At 38.2% G+C, this 14660-nt stretch overlaps 2 protein-coding genes across 3 annotated transcripts in view; one reads left to right on the top strand and one right to left on the bottom strand.

The window, feature by feature from the left end:
* Nucleotides 1-14660, top strand: part of LOC145985420 (uncharacterized) — a 130993-nt gene that overhangs the window by 49113 nt on the left and 67220 nt on the right. The window lies entirely within an intron of this gene.
* The window catches only part of LOC145986009 (fibroblast growth factor 1-like), a 26498-nt gene continuing 14940 nt past the window's right edge, over nucleotides 3103-14660 (bottom strand). Inside the window, exons 3-4 of the mRNA XM_083120178.1 lie at nucleotides 6523-6626; nucleotides 3103-5065 (exon numbers count right to left, since the gene is read on the bottom strand). Of these exons, the coding sequence (XP_082976304.1) occupies nucleotides 4850-5065; nucleotides 6523-6626 (320 nt within the window). The 3' untranslated portion in view covers nucleotides 3103-4849. The remainder of the gene's footprint in view (nucleotides 5066-6522; nucleotides 6627-14660) is intronic.

Below are 14660 nucleotides of genomic sequence, written 5' to 3'. Positions count from 1 at the left end.
GGCTTCTGGGAGACCAATTTAGAGGCGCCGGATGATGTACCGATCCGCGTCCTATCCACCTATTGGGAAACACTTCACTTAAATATTCCCTGACAGCGATGGCATAGTGGGGCGGTGCTCCATCCTGTTGAAACCAGGAACGTCCCAGGAGATTCATTCTTTGGAGCTGTGGAACAAAAAATGCCCGTAACATGGCGAGATAGGAGTGTTGATTGACTACGCCATAGAAGAAAGAGGGACCTATCAAGTGTTTAGCGGACATAGCGACCCAGAGCATCACATGTGGGGGGTTGTTTTCCACCTCTTCGTAATAATGCGGATTTTCCTTGGACCAGAAATACACATTCCTTGCACGTGCACTTCGATATATTGCGCATTCATCGGAGAAGAAAAGGTCAGTTCGCTGCGGGAGTGTCGGAAATACCTCCAACATTCTTCCACATGCTGCATGTCGTCTACGCATGTCATCATCGTTGACGCTTGCTGGTTTAAAGGATTTCAATCCAAGATCCTTCTTCATGTGTCGTAAAATTGTTGTTTTCGGGATTCCAAGCTCAGCAGGCCGTTTGCGCAGTGACTACTGTGGTAACCGAAGCACAGATGCCTCCACTCCTGCACATGTGTTCTGTCTTTTGGTTGGTGCACCAGGCCTCGGTTTGTCTTTGATACATCCCAACATAAACAGTTTCTTTTCCCAACGCACTATTGTCACTTTTGGTGGTGCATTTTTTTGGAATCGTCTTGTGAAATCTCGTCGCACATCCTCCATGGTCTTGCCGGTATGTGGACGTTCATGGGCCCAAACACTGACAACAAGGCGCTCTTCTACATTGTAGGAGCTTGTGTCAGCCATCTCTGCAAAAGAAACACTGAATTAGAAATAACAAGATATTGATTCGGGGGGTAACAAGACATATGGACCACCCTGTATATTGGCAAGGAAGAAATATGGCAACCCTATTTATGCAACAAAATATGATCATTTTTACTCTGGAAACCAGACTAGAAAATTTCGACCTTCAGAAAGCAACTTAAATGTAGTCGAATTATAAGCGTTGAATTGCATGTTTAGCAAATTTCCTCTATAAGATACGAATTCTTACGTTACTGAGAGCATAACATTCCTGGAACGGTGTATGAAACAAAGAGGTAGGAACTACCAGATGAAAATGACCACTGTTCAGTTCCGGTAAATGAATGCCGACCCTGCAGCTGTTGCAAGGCAAGGTGGCTATCAGGAGCTATTGGAATTGCTAATGGGAACACCCATATACGATTCAAGACCATCAGAATTCCAAGATCTTATATCTTGGATGTATAATTGTGTGCAGGAACTTCGAAATTGACTAAATTGGAAGACCACATTGCGGTCAACTCATGGTTTTGTAGATTGCAGGCCGGAGACAGTAATGTGGTTGTGGCTGAAAATGTTGGGTGTCCAATTTCCAAATCAGCTGCAGGAAACCACAGGCTACACAAAGTTTAAATTAACTTGCACTGGACTGAGCTTTTATCTTGAAAATATCTTCAGTTCAATGGAACTATACATTGCATGGCACAGAAAAAAGTTGCTGTACTTGTTTCATTCCATGCTTATTCACCATCTCAAGAATCAGCGTGAAAGGATTAGATGTAGACTTGCTAAACCTCCTGGAATTAAACTTTTGTTATCTCCCGGAATGATGTTATTTAGTGTTATTATATTTTTTATTATATTTTTTGGTAAGCATTTGCCGAGCGAGAAATTTGTTATTGTAAACCAAATAATTAATCTTCACAATATTATTTTGAAGACTAGTGAAAAATGAGCCGTTGTTTAAGTAAGCGGGAGGAGGAAGACATAGAAAGTTTGAAATAGAACATTGTTGCGTCGAAGCGTCTACACAAGAGCTGCAAGAAACAAATGCATTGTTACGTCAAACTCTCGAGACTTCTATATTTTCTTCCCCCAATTTTGTTTCATTATATAGATTTAGTTCGTAATGTGTTATACTGGGATTAAGTGCGTTTCAGTGTTCGTGTTGTCACGATCAGTTCGGAGTCACGAGAAAACAAAAGAAAAGAGTGTCTGTGTATATTGATTTTGTTTTGTTTACTTAACAAATTGTGGTTGCTAGGTTGCTTTGATCAAGTTGATTCAATTTAGTATTCACAGTAGCAAAATCACAAACAGATAACAGCTGATATTCGCGACAATAGTGTTCCAAAATATTTTACTCTGATCTGAAGAGTTTTAAAGTAATGTGTACTGCCCACCTTTATAATTCCAGACCCTTTCGAAAAAATATCCTGCGTACGCTGTAGGGTGCGTATTTTGCTGGACCCCCGAGCCAAATAAATCCGCCACTGTGTCATTTCTTGATTGAAATGTTTTTTAAAACACCATTTTTCCATCTGCGTTGGTGGAAAAAAGGAATCTAACTACTAGCAAACATTTATAATTTTTAATAAAGGTATTCTGGGAAGCAAGTCACGTGATTACTGCAGATATTGTCGACATAGGATGCAATAACACTATCATTGAAAACGAACAGCAAACCTATTAAATTTTCCTTCAAATGTCTAGTCTGAATTTCATGGTCATTGTGAGGTTGTTGGCAACAATGTCTATTTTCAACTGTTTTTTTTTTATCTTCACCGCTGAAAATATATTATCTGATTATTCCACGACGTTTGAACTATCAGATTTGACACGCTCTTAGACAGCTTTGTTAAATTGTTTTCTTTCTGGACTTTGAAGTTCAAAGAGCTACAAATATAACTAGGAAAGTAAAAAAGAAAACGTTCAGAGGTGCGGCGAGGAATTATTTTGGTCCACCATGTGTTATAGTCACACTGAGAGGGGCCAAGTTGTCATCTGTGACGTAAATAGGTCCTGTAGACAAACTGTCACTGGGTGCTTTAGCTGTCGAGAAGAATTTCCAGTTCTAATTATGGATCTGCACTTGAGAGCGAAATGACACACACGTACGCGCACTCATACACATATACATGCACGCACACACACAAACGTACATATAGGCTATACCTATATTGCTAACGAGAAAATTAGAAGGCATTTACATTAATACACAATATATTTATTTAAGGTAATCTATTCTATGAACATTAACAAATTTTGCCACAAAGGGGTTGATATACAAGATTTACAGTAGAAAAATACAAACTTCGATGACATTATCGTAGGAAAATTACTATAACTTAGACACAAGTATAAAAGTAAGAATGAAAGTAAAGCCGAAGTAAAATAAATATATATTAACCGTCCATCTTTGAATTTCTGTTTATCAGTTTCTATTACACAAGCAAATTATAAGTTTACAAATGTGTTAACTACAACTCCAGACATATTTTTCTCGTTTAACACACAATTAAATAGTAAGTGTTCTAATAGTGAAGCAGTAACATTAGATCCTATATCTAAACAACTATAATTAACAAAATTGCCCATACGTAAAGCATTATTCACATAGGAACATATACTGCTTAAAGCTTTGGTTACCATATTTCAGCTGTCGATTAACACTTAATAAAGACACAAATAAATTGCCCTGATATTTCTTATGATGCTTTTATATCAGCGAGTGAAGAACAGCAGATTATTTTGAGGTATGTATATTTATGCTGCAGCTGAGGCTATCAGGACACACAGATGGTCTGAGATAATAAAATAATGAATGTAATTTAGACACTTATCCTGCATCAACGCTGCGGTTGTTTGAGTTAAACCTCCTTGCACGAATATGTATTTAATTTCTGCAACATATCTTTGCATGCACTGTTTGCAAGAACGCCATATGATTTATACTCTTACACGAAAGAGAGGGATTTTAAAAACTCTTTCATCCAAATTAAGAACTAAGATTTATGGTTTTCAGTATCCACCCAATTGTAAATTGTATATACGTATATTTTCAAGCGCGTTGAAATGTTCTGTCTAATTTTGCGATCTTGTTTATTAATTACATAATGAATGTAAAAATCTGATTGTGATATCAGTGTTATGCGAATAACGCCTTGCTGCATAAATATTAATGGTTTAGAAACATGCAAGGTCTTATGTTCTTTGCCGTTAATTATCCATTCACACCCTAACGTCCCCTCAAATTTCCTTAACACCCAATAAATTTTTTTCATAAGGACCCAAGTTATGACTATTATGCCTCTTAAATATACCCTTACAAACCCCTAAATACAAGCTTACACGGAAAATTCTGGACAAACCCCTGTTTCTGCCGAGCACAAATATGAAGCATTTTCACCTCCTTGTTTGTTCACCCACTCACTCGTATGAAGGCACCAATTTACTACTTAAATTCTCTAAGCACCTAACATAAAGTTCGCCGCTCAGGAAAGATACAAGATAAAATATTACAAAATAATAAAAATGCAAAATATTGAGGTCCGCCATTTTAAACAAATACTGAACAATCTAAGCTAGAGCAGGTACAAATTCTATAACTATTATCCTGCCCTGAACTTAATACTCATGACGATTCTATATACTCAAAAAAGCGACACCTATTACGTAAGGACTGACATATGTAGAGACTAAAACATGTTAAAACATTACATACAGATCTATTGCCACTTGTAACCACAGGATATTGTATCCCCTTGTAGGCAACATGATGTAACCCGTTCTTTTAATTAATACGGAATCTACAAAAGCGATGACAAGTTCGTTTTCAACGAATCAGAATCCTCTTTTTCCAAATATCTCCGGTTTGATTAAACTGACGACAACGGTGGTGATTAAACGATAACGTTTTGCAAATGACCACATTACTGTTACAAATTCGAGAGAGATGGTTCAGAAATGCTTTAGAATAATGCTTCGAGTTCTAAATTAACTTGGGGGGTTCCCCCCTGCTGGAACCCTCCGTGGTAGGAACTGGATGGCCTTCTGTCGCCATGGCCAAACTGTTTTCCTTCCAGCCTTCACCTTCCCGGACTTCTTGATGGCGACGTACCAGCCCATGTGGGCATATTTGCGTGACAAGTAAATGTTGTAGTCGCCCAGCAGCCCTTCCACGAACACAGTGCCTTCCTCGGTGTCGTCCTCCTGTAAAAAAATATGGTTACGTAAAAAAATGCGTTTTAGGTACACTATTATGATAAGATTGGATCTAAAGTTTTAAAATGGGATCTGTACTACACCAGGCTTGGGCAACCCGCCCTATATTCGTGGAAGATCGCTCTCGTAAGATGGAGAGATATCGTTGAGATGAACCTAAAAGAAATCGGTTGGTAAACCCTCGGGTTTAGGAAGGCTAGAGAGTTAGTTATGCACGTGTGGAGTACAGAGCGAGGCAGGAGGCTTCGTCGGTCGCGTTCGTGCAGTAGGAATCTCCTTGTCTGATTCGTTGAGTGTAAGGGGCGACCTTCTGGTAAGACACCCAAAAGTCAACCTCACTAACTGCAACGTTGCAGGCCAACGAGGCACTGGCGCCTGGACTTACGGCCAAAATAATCCTTCGTGGAGTCCTGTTGTGCTGTGTTTGTACTTCTCTGTCCTGAGTGCCTCTTTACAGCCTCGGCTTTTAAGATTTACAGCAAGGAGATTTTAGTTCTCGGAGAAAGTATACTTTTAGTTCTTATTAAGTAATGAATGAATGGTTAGTTTTAAAAGAAGATTTTTTAAAATTTTAAAACAGACGATCCTATTCTCAATTTTTGTTTTGATTAGGGGGCTTATCCCTGTACTGTGTGACGGGCAAAAATAGTCTGTGTTCTGATATGTCCATAATATTAAAATCAATCAATCTACTGATTCGTGAGTAACAGCGCAGTGTGGCATTGTAATCATGACAGAAGAAACCGGAGGTTGTCCTGTGAAAAGGAGGGCAGCTTCCCCAATTCCTGCTCTGCCTCTTTTAATGGCTTTGAGGTGAAGTGTGCAGGCGGGAAGCTCACTGGCCTTTACTACATTGTACCCCCACTCGAAAACGAACTCTTACTTACAAAATATGTTTAACTAAATATCAACAAAAAGTCTACCATGCCCAACTATTCAATTGATATTAATTTGTAAACAAAATTAAATGCTCGTTAAAGACTTACGTAACTATTACGAATATCTATTACAACAGTGAAAACAAACCACACGAAAATTCGCGTGAAAGTTCTGGAAGGAATTCTAAGCAGATGAAAAATTTTGCAGAATTTGGAATATAATAGCGGTTTTCCGAAAAGTTCGCAAACTACTTTCCTGGCGTCGATCAATGGTCCAGCGCGATCTTAATGATAAACCTTCAGTGAATCTAGCGGGCGTCATTTACAACAAAATGTCATCGACATCCCGAAAAAGAATGTCGGTATTCCGCCCCTGAGACAGATGGGTTAACATTTGACATCAACTTCACATAGCTTTAAGATGCGGCGGATATCCGTAAAATTTTCTCACAAATTCCAAGCTTTCATGTTAAACTAATTTATTTTCAATACCCAAAGACTAAAATTAATATTTGAATTTAATAAACGTATAATAAGAATAATCATTGAAATAGTAGGAATTCTCACCTCTCCATATAACCTTCCTTTCCTGTTCATTGCCAGGTAGAGATTGGTTTCCACTCCTCGTATCCTCACTTCCGATACCGCAACAGAGCTTAACTCCATCACAGCTGAAAGGAAATGAAACGGAAATATGTTACAGACTAGCCAGATATTCTGACGCCATACGTAAAGTTGGCTCATTGGCCCACCACATTTTCAAGATATATTTATTACGAGCATTTGTTCTTTAATGACTTTGATAATTGTCTCGTAGACTGAAGTGAAAATAGCACTGGTTCATAAATTCTCATACAAAACCATTTATTGTGAAGATTACATTCTTAGTTTCAGTTTGAGATTTGTCTGTACGACATAATGTAGACGAACAGTTTGGAATATCTTACTCATTAAGCGAAAGTTTATTCTTTTTACATCTTCGTTTAAAGTACAGTGTGTTCCTCATAATAAACAAACACTTTTGTAGTCTGTGAATTACTAAATGTTGTTCTATTTTAGATGTAATTCCAATTCCAATTTCCTTACTGCTATAAAAATATTATTGTTATTGCAACAAAGAAAATAGAAACATGCAAGCATTACTTTGAAAACAAACTAAATATATTTTTAGACATGAACTAGATAGTTATAATAATATGTCACCTTTTTGGTATTTTTGAATATGCTTCATAGTAAAGCGATTTGGATTTAGGCGAGATTTTAAATACGCCTTACGTTCTTATTGATTGAAGCCGAACAAGATTTTAGGACACTAAGTCTCGTTCTTGATATCATCTCGGATTATAAGATAAGGGCAAGTAAGTTTGGTATCGAGAAGCCTTAACGAACTCGATGATTTCAACAGACGCTGGCTTTGGCGAGCAACTTTTATTTGGCAAGAAAACAAACCCGAACGATCCAAATTTTAGTTACTGCAGAACCTGCTGCGAATTTCACTGATACAAAAGCGAAATCTCGACTGGAAACGTTATGTCAAGTATATGTGGGAAACCACTCCATCATTAAATTTAATGGTTGTTCCTAATGAGTCTCTTTCACACGAAAGAATCGCTAAATGCTCGAGCTATCCTTCTCGGCCGAAACAGTTGTAGAACATCGTCGACGCAATGACAAAGGGTCATTCAAGTCAGCTTCGTCACAAACCCAAAGATTTGCAGGTACGACGATAATATTTTTTTGTAGCCCCTAATACCTAGAAAATTAACGAGAAATTCACGAGAAGAACTTTACATGGGCAAAAACAATATTGCCCTTTTGTTTTTTACGGTATACTTTATGCATGTTGTAAATGTTGATTGTTTCAGGAAAACTCGCTGTACAGTTTCGCTTTTCTCGAAATTTAGTTGCCGATCTTCGTGGCGAAGTGGTTAGCAGAGCGCGCTATGACGACAGGGGTTGCCGATTCGAATCCCGGTCTGGGCATGGATGTTGTTTGTGAGTGTCCCTACATCAATTTCTTCACATCACAACTCATCCTAATCTTGGAAATTAGCCAAAAGTGGCAGAAAAGCGAAGAAAAATAAAACAAGAAATATCAATCAAACAATCAAAATCTCGTTAGATTTGGTTTGATGAAAATATTTTCAGTTGAGCCCTGCTTTGGTGATCATTATCTTTCTTGCTCTTTCTTTGTAACCCCTTTTAAACCGTTTGTCATTTTTTCGGCCTTTTAAAAGTCATCTTATGCATTTTTCTACATTTTGGTGAAAGAAGGGGTATTTTACATGCAAATGTAACCCTTTGAAGGAGAGAGATTCCCGACTCTTCTCATTGCCTTCAGCACAGTTCAGAACGACTGTGTTTGAAGAAACAAATAAATTCTGTGCAGTATTGTTGATACAAGCTGTTGTGTAACAATTCATCTCAAATAATGTGATTTCCCACTCTATCAGTAAATACATTGTCGCCAGACGGATATTGTTAAAAAAACAAGGGGTACAAAGTTTTGTGCTCTGTATCGGAGATTTTGTCAGGGAAGCAATTTACACTTAAAAGTGACTTAACAGCAAGTGATATTGTTCATTTCAAGTACGCTCCTCTTCTGTCGGTGGAACTCGAGAGAAGTTTTTCCATGTAGTGCAAGGCTCTCTTTTCCGAAAACCGACAATCATTCACTTTTGAAAATTTGCATATGGTTTTCGTTGTGTACTGCAACTCGGTACCTTAAGTGTAAAAGATGACAAAAAGTGAACTTTCTTACTTGTACTACCATACGCAATGAACATGTGATACATATTGTAACGTTAATTTGTAATTTGAATTTCTCTTGGTAGTTTATAAATTTGTTTTACAAATCTTTCAGAAGTTTTAGGTCATTTTTCTAAATGTATAGGGCATTTTCTTCCATGTATTAAGTCATAAGTACATTTTTTAAAGGTCATTTTTTGGCAATTTTAAGGTCATCAAAATCATAGCCCTACTTATGGAACTCCATCTTTATTTCGTGTTCTGTTTCTTTTCTTCCTCTTCCTCTTCGTGAGTTGTAGAGTGACATTTTGTGAGGCTACCCAAATGTCAACCTACCATCCACGAAGTACATCCTGGACTGCATTTTGCAATCTAACGAGGCTATGGCGTCTGGACTCACGGCCAGTGTAATTCTCCCGAGTGGCACGTATTGTGTAGTCCATATATATGGTTTTGATTATCCTTTCATACATTTCATCTCATCATTATTCATTCTCATCTTCGCGATTAGCCAAAAGTGACAGAAAAGCAAAGTATCACATGATTCATTTGTTTTTGCTTTCCAACTTTCTTCATGTAAGGTTGCACAAGTTTCCTGAACTTTAGGATAGACCCACTGCTGATCCACATATATTTGCAAGTTTGAGTTAGTGCCTGTATACCTCAAGAAGAAGAATATTTGGAATCTATGTGCAGTCAGTCACGTATGAGCAACCACGGTCTTTCCACCCATCTGCGTGCGGACTGAGGACATTGTCGAACTTAATTCTCTATTTGTAAACTTGCTTGCGGGTAAGCATGAATAGAGACATTCAATATTCATTTGCCGTAGAATGTCTGTAAGTTTTAGGCTTCCAGAGGGTAAGAAACCACCGCTCTTCCCTGGTGCAGTTGTATGCACGATGCGCCATCTTTAAAATCACTCTTGATCAGTGTTGCAGACTTGATCTCGTTTCGTACGGTACCCAGGCGCGTGCCCAGGATTTTCGTAAGGGGGGGGGGGTTATGAATGCAACACATTTTCCAGTTCACAGGTCACATTTCTTGTAATAAATTAGATAATTAATATACTTGGATTTTACCCCAATGAACGCAATCAATGTATTTGCTATGGATGCTTCATGTTTTTATTGCATCATATAAAAGCACCTGCTTGAATATTTCTAAATTATTAATATTTTATATTTAATTGCTCAAATATAATTTTTAAACAAAAAATATGTACACTCAACATTGTAACAACATTAAAGAGATTAAGACTACTTGATGTCTTAAAGACAGTAATAAATAAGGTACTACCACAGTTCAACAATTTAAATTCTGAAATTTAGGCATCGAGGTATCTGTGCGAGTTCTGACAATATGTCGTCACAAGTAACTTTTATATCCCGGTGAATGTTCAGAGCAGCTAACCCATTTAATCTTTCTTCGCAAATGGTATTTCTAAGATAGGTCTTCAACCGCCTCAAAGTTGAGAATGATTTCTCATTTGATGTTGTTGTTGCTGGGATTGTACATAATATGCGCAAACGTGTGTTTACCCAGGGAAATATTACTTCACTGCACATATCAATTACTTCGAGCATTTACTGGACGTCTTTGCATTGCTGCAAGATGACGATACCACAGTTTCATTTCAGTGTGAGCGTCGTCGCCTCGTAATCAAGATGTCCCGGGTTCAATACCCGGTGGAGGCTCATAGTGGTTCGGATCTTACTTTAAACTTTAGGCCCAGTCCCGATTAGCCTTACTGTGCATAAAGTGGATTTAAAACATCAATTCAATCAACATTGTACTTGTTGAGGAGATGATTTTGCTAAATATTGTGTACATTTTTGGCATTGTATTATTATATTATTGGTCAAAACATTTGTTTAACAGTCGACAAACAAATACGAACCCCTTCAGTAATTAACATTTTCTGCAACAGTGTCATTAATGTGTCATATTCATTTTCATATTAGGTCTATGGAGAGAAATTTTGTATAATGTTAACGTTATGGAACTGCGAAACCAACTGTTGAAGGGACCACTATCCCCCTTCCCCTCCGAAGCCCAGTACCGCACCACAGGATCTGTCACTGAGCCCGAGAAAATCTTGCCAGACAGTGCTCGAAATGGAAATTCGTAGCCGAAAAGGGAGGGGATATTTGATCGATTTTGGAAATACGAGGGGGTACATCCTTGTATGGATCAACATGGAGACAATACAGTATGTGGAGGATGCTCAATATCCAAATTATTCTAATTGGGGGTATGCTTTGTGAAACTTTCTTAACTGGAGGCAGCATCCCCTACTTCGACCACTGATGCCAGAAAAGATGCTTTCAAAAAAATGAATTTATTACTGCACATACATATTACTTATTGTATTTGTTGCGTTTGTACAAGAGAAATATTCAGAAGATTTGTAAGGAATATTTACAGTTCATAGGATGCCTACCTAGTCTACCCCGTGTCGTAATACAAATTTTATCCCTTTCCTACAAAATAATAAAACTGTCCATGGCAACCGTGATTTTATAATGTGGTTGCATACATATACACTGTATAGTAGCACCAAGCTTTCTGGGACCTCGGAAAATACGTGAACCACAGGCTTCCCCGTGGCTTTAACTAGCGACACTAGTGCCACTGCTCCGACGCCAGGGTTTCAAATGCCTTGGTGGATCTATAAGATAGATAATATCATTTTTCGAGGGTTCGTGAACAAAACAAAAAGTAAATGATTTTAAAGTCCATTTTATATTCAGATACGTTAATCGGGACTGGACTTAAAGTTTAAATCGGGATACGTACCACTGTGCAATGCACCTTCACAGGGGATCAAACCCAGGACCTCTTTGATTACACCACCATCGGTGAGGCCCCTTAAATCATTGAGGAAACTCGTTCATATTCATGTTCTCTCGCCCTGCGAAAGTTTATTGGTGATATAGGGTAACATCCTACACACGTCTTCCAGACATACACACGCGGGCACCCCCCTCCCCTGCACACACGATTGTATACTTACAGCACATGCTATGTCCTCCCAGAAAAACAATTCTAAATCCGCCTATGGATATATCTGCTATCAAATAATGAACGTCACTTACCTCGACAGTTCCTTGACATAATTTTGCAACAAGGTTTCCAATATCTTCTGTTATGCCTTCTTGTTGAATATCAAGAGTCTGAAAGTTCGCACGTTTCACTCTCGCAATTCGGATGGAATTCCTCTGAACTTAAATCGACCTTTTCTGACGTTCTATTTGTGGAAGGTGAAGCTTCAACTTCCATTTTTTGTTTCTTTTGGAAATAATCTAATAATGTATTTCTCCTCTTTTTTTCTATCCATCTTTAGTTCCACGTCAACAATCTATTACACACGCAGAAACGTAACACACAACACGACCACTTCGACTTGCTACCTTGCAAACTGCAACTCGCTACAACCCCAGTGAACACCAGGACTTGGGACAAAGATACCGGGCGGTCGAATGTCTGAAACATGCATCCAGCTTGGTCCAGCTCAAATTACGTCACCAGTGTTGACAGCAACCAGTAGTGTCAGCAGTGTTGGCAACTGCTAAATTATTTACGCACAAATTCAAGTGAGATCTTTCACAAATGTTACAAGAAAATTCAATAAACTGAAGGCTGGAAATTGGTTGAGAAAAAAATATCTAATTTGTAAAGAGCACAAGAGTAAAACGTATAATATTTTGGCATATTAATTGTCTTTATTTTGTTAATGAAACTGACTGGGCCAGTTGCGCTATATAACGCATCCCTCCCTTCCTCCCGGCATGCTATTGTACAAAACATCGCTTGCCTCCTTCGTAAAACCATGCCTCGCTACTGCCTGTAACAATTATTATTATTATTATAATTATTGATATTTTGAAATAAATATGCATCCAGGTGCGATATAAGATTTTGACCTACTTTGCCTACTAATTGTAGTGATTCAAATCTCACAGAACTTTGCTCTGCTGGCATAAATGGTATAACAAGGGGGAAAAAAGGAAAGGAAAGTTAGCAGCACTGTCGTAACAGGAAAGGGAGGGTCATTCTCCTAAGAGGGTCATCGTGAGTGAAAGAAAGGGGAGGAGGGATTCCTTCAGTTCGCATTCCAAGGGTTACGGCTCTTTTCTTGACCATACTGAGAAGGAAATTCTCCTTCCTTTTCAGTGACTAAGGAATGAATGAATGCCTGTGCATTGCTGTAACTCAACTCCAATATTATCAAAAGTAATTGAAGAAGCAATACATTTCTCATTGGCAAATGTAAACATTTTACAATATTGCCAATTTGGTACTCAAACATATTTATGAAATAAAATTTATTTTTGCTTTGATTTTTTTTAAAATGACGAAACCAATGGGGGGGTTTTAACCCCCACCAACCCCCCCCCCCCTGGGCACGCCACTGACGGTACCCCTAGTAAATTTGAGCTGTTTACAGTCTGTCCAGTAATTCTTGTCGGACTAGTAAGGTTTACTTTTGAATCTCTCTCTTATAAAACAAATCAATCAATCTTGCTCTTCGTTTCTATGCTTCCCTCTTATCGCTTGCTTTCTCTATATCATCTTTAATGACATTCAATATTCATTTGCCGTAGAATGTCTGTAAGTTTTAGGCTTCCAGAGGGTAAGAAACCACCGCTCTTCCCTGGTGCAGTTGTATGCACGATGCGCCATCTTTAAAATCACTCTTGATCAGTGTTGCAGACTTGATCTCGTTTCGTACGGTACCCCTAGTAAATTTGAGCTGTTTACAGTCTGTCCAGTAATTCTTGTCGGACTAGTAAGGTTTACTTTTGAATCTCTCTCTTATAAAACAAATCAATCAATCTTGCTCTTCGTTTCTATGCTTCCCTCTTATCGCTTGCTTTCTCTATATCATCTTTAATGACATTCAATATTCATTTGCCGTAGAATGTCTGTAAGTTTTAGGCTTCCAGAGGGTAAGAAACCACCGCTCTTCCCTGGTGCAGTTGTATGCACGATGCGCCATCTTTAAAATCACTCTTGATCAGTGTTGCAGACTTGATCTCGTTTCGTACGGTACCCCTAGTAAATTTGAGCTGTTTACAGTCTGTCCAGTAATTCTTGTCGGACTAGTAAGGTTTACTTTTGAATCTCTCTCTTATAAAACAAATCAATCAATCTTGCTCTTCGTTTCTATGCTTCCCTCTTATCGCTTGCTTTCTCTATATCATCTTTAATGACATTCAATATTCATTTGCCGTAGAATGTCTGTAAGTTTTAGGCTTCCAGAGGGTAAGAAACCACCGCTCTTCCCTGGTGCAGTTGTATGCACGATGCGCCATCTTTAAAATCACTCTTGATCAGTGTTGCAGACTTGATCTCGTTTCGTACGGTACCCCTAGTAAATTTGAGCTGTTTACAGTCTGTCCAGTAATTCTTGTCGGACTAGTAAGGTTTACTTTTGAATCTCTCTCTTATAAAACAAATTCAATCAATCTTGCTCTTCGTTTCTATGCTTCCCTCTTATCGCTTGCTTTCTCTATATCATCTTTAATGACCCTCAAAATTACTCAGTGGGCAACAGCTCACCATCGCCACCCATACCTGACTTGATAATAATTCATCCACAAGATTCTGTATACAGGTTCGCTAGAAATATGATGTTTTGTTTGAGTTCAAGAACTGACCCTTATTATAACTTAAACCTTTTCGTGACGAAAAAATTGCACACGACACTTCCAGCATTTGGCATGTACATGCTTCAAACAACTATATAGTTACGCAATGTACACTCAGCAGGTGCATTGTATCATTATGAAACAAGCAAAGAATTGTAAACCTAACATTAAAAATGAGTCTTGAGAAGATATGCCAAGAAGAAGACTGTTGGGAATTACACGTTTGAAAAAAAAAATGCTTGTTAATGAGGTTTGTTTCCGGCCGGTCTGACATTTTTTCCACCGACGGACAGAAATCTTTCA

The sequence above is a fragment of the Lepisma saccharinum genome, chromosome 3, assembly GCF_977018435.1.
Source record: "Lepisma saccharinum chromosome 3, izLepSacc3.1, whole genome shotgun sequence".
NCBI classification, from domain to species: Eukaryota; Metazoa; Arthropoda; class Insecta; order Zygentoma; family Lepismatidae; genus Lepisma; species Lepisma saccharinum.
The sequence above is the reverse complement of the archived record's forward strand: the minus strand, read 5'-3'. Positions and strand labels throughout refer to the sequence as shown.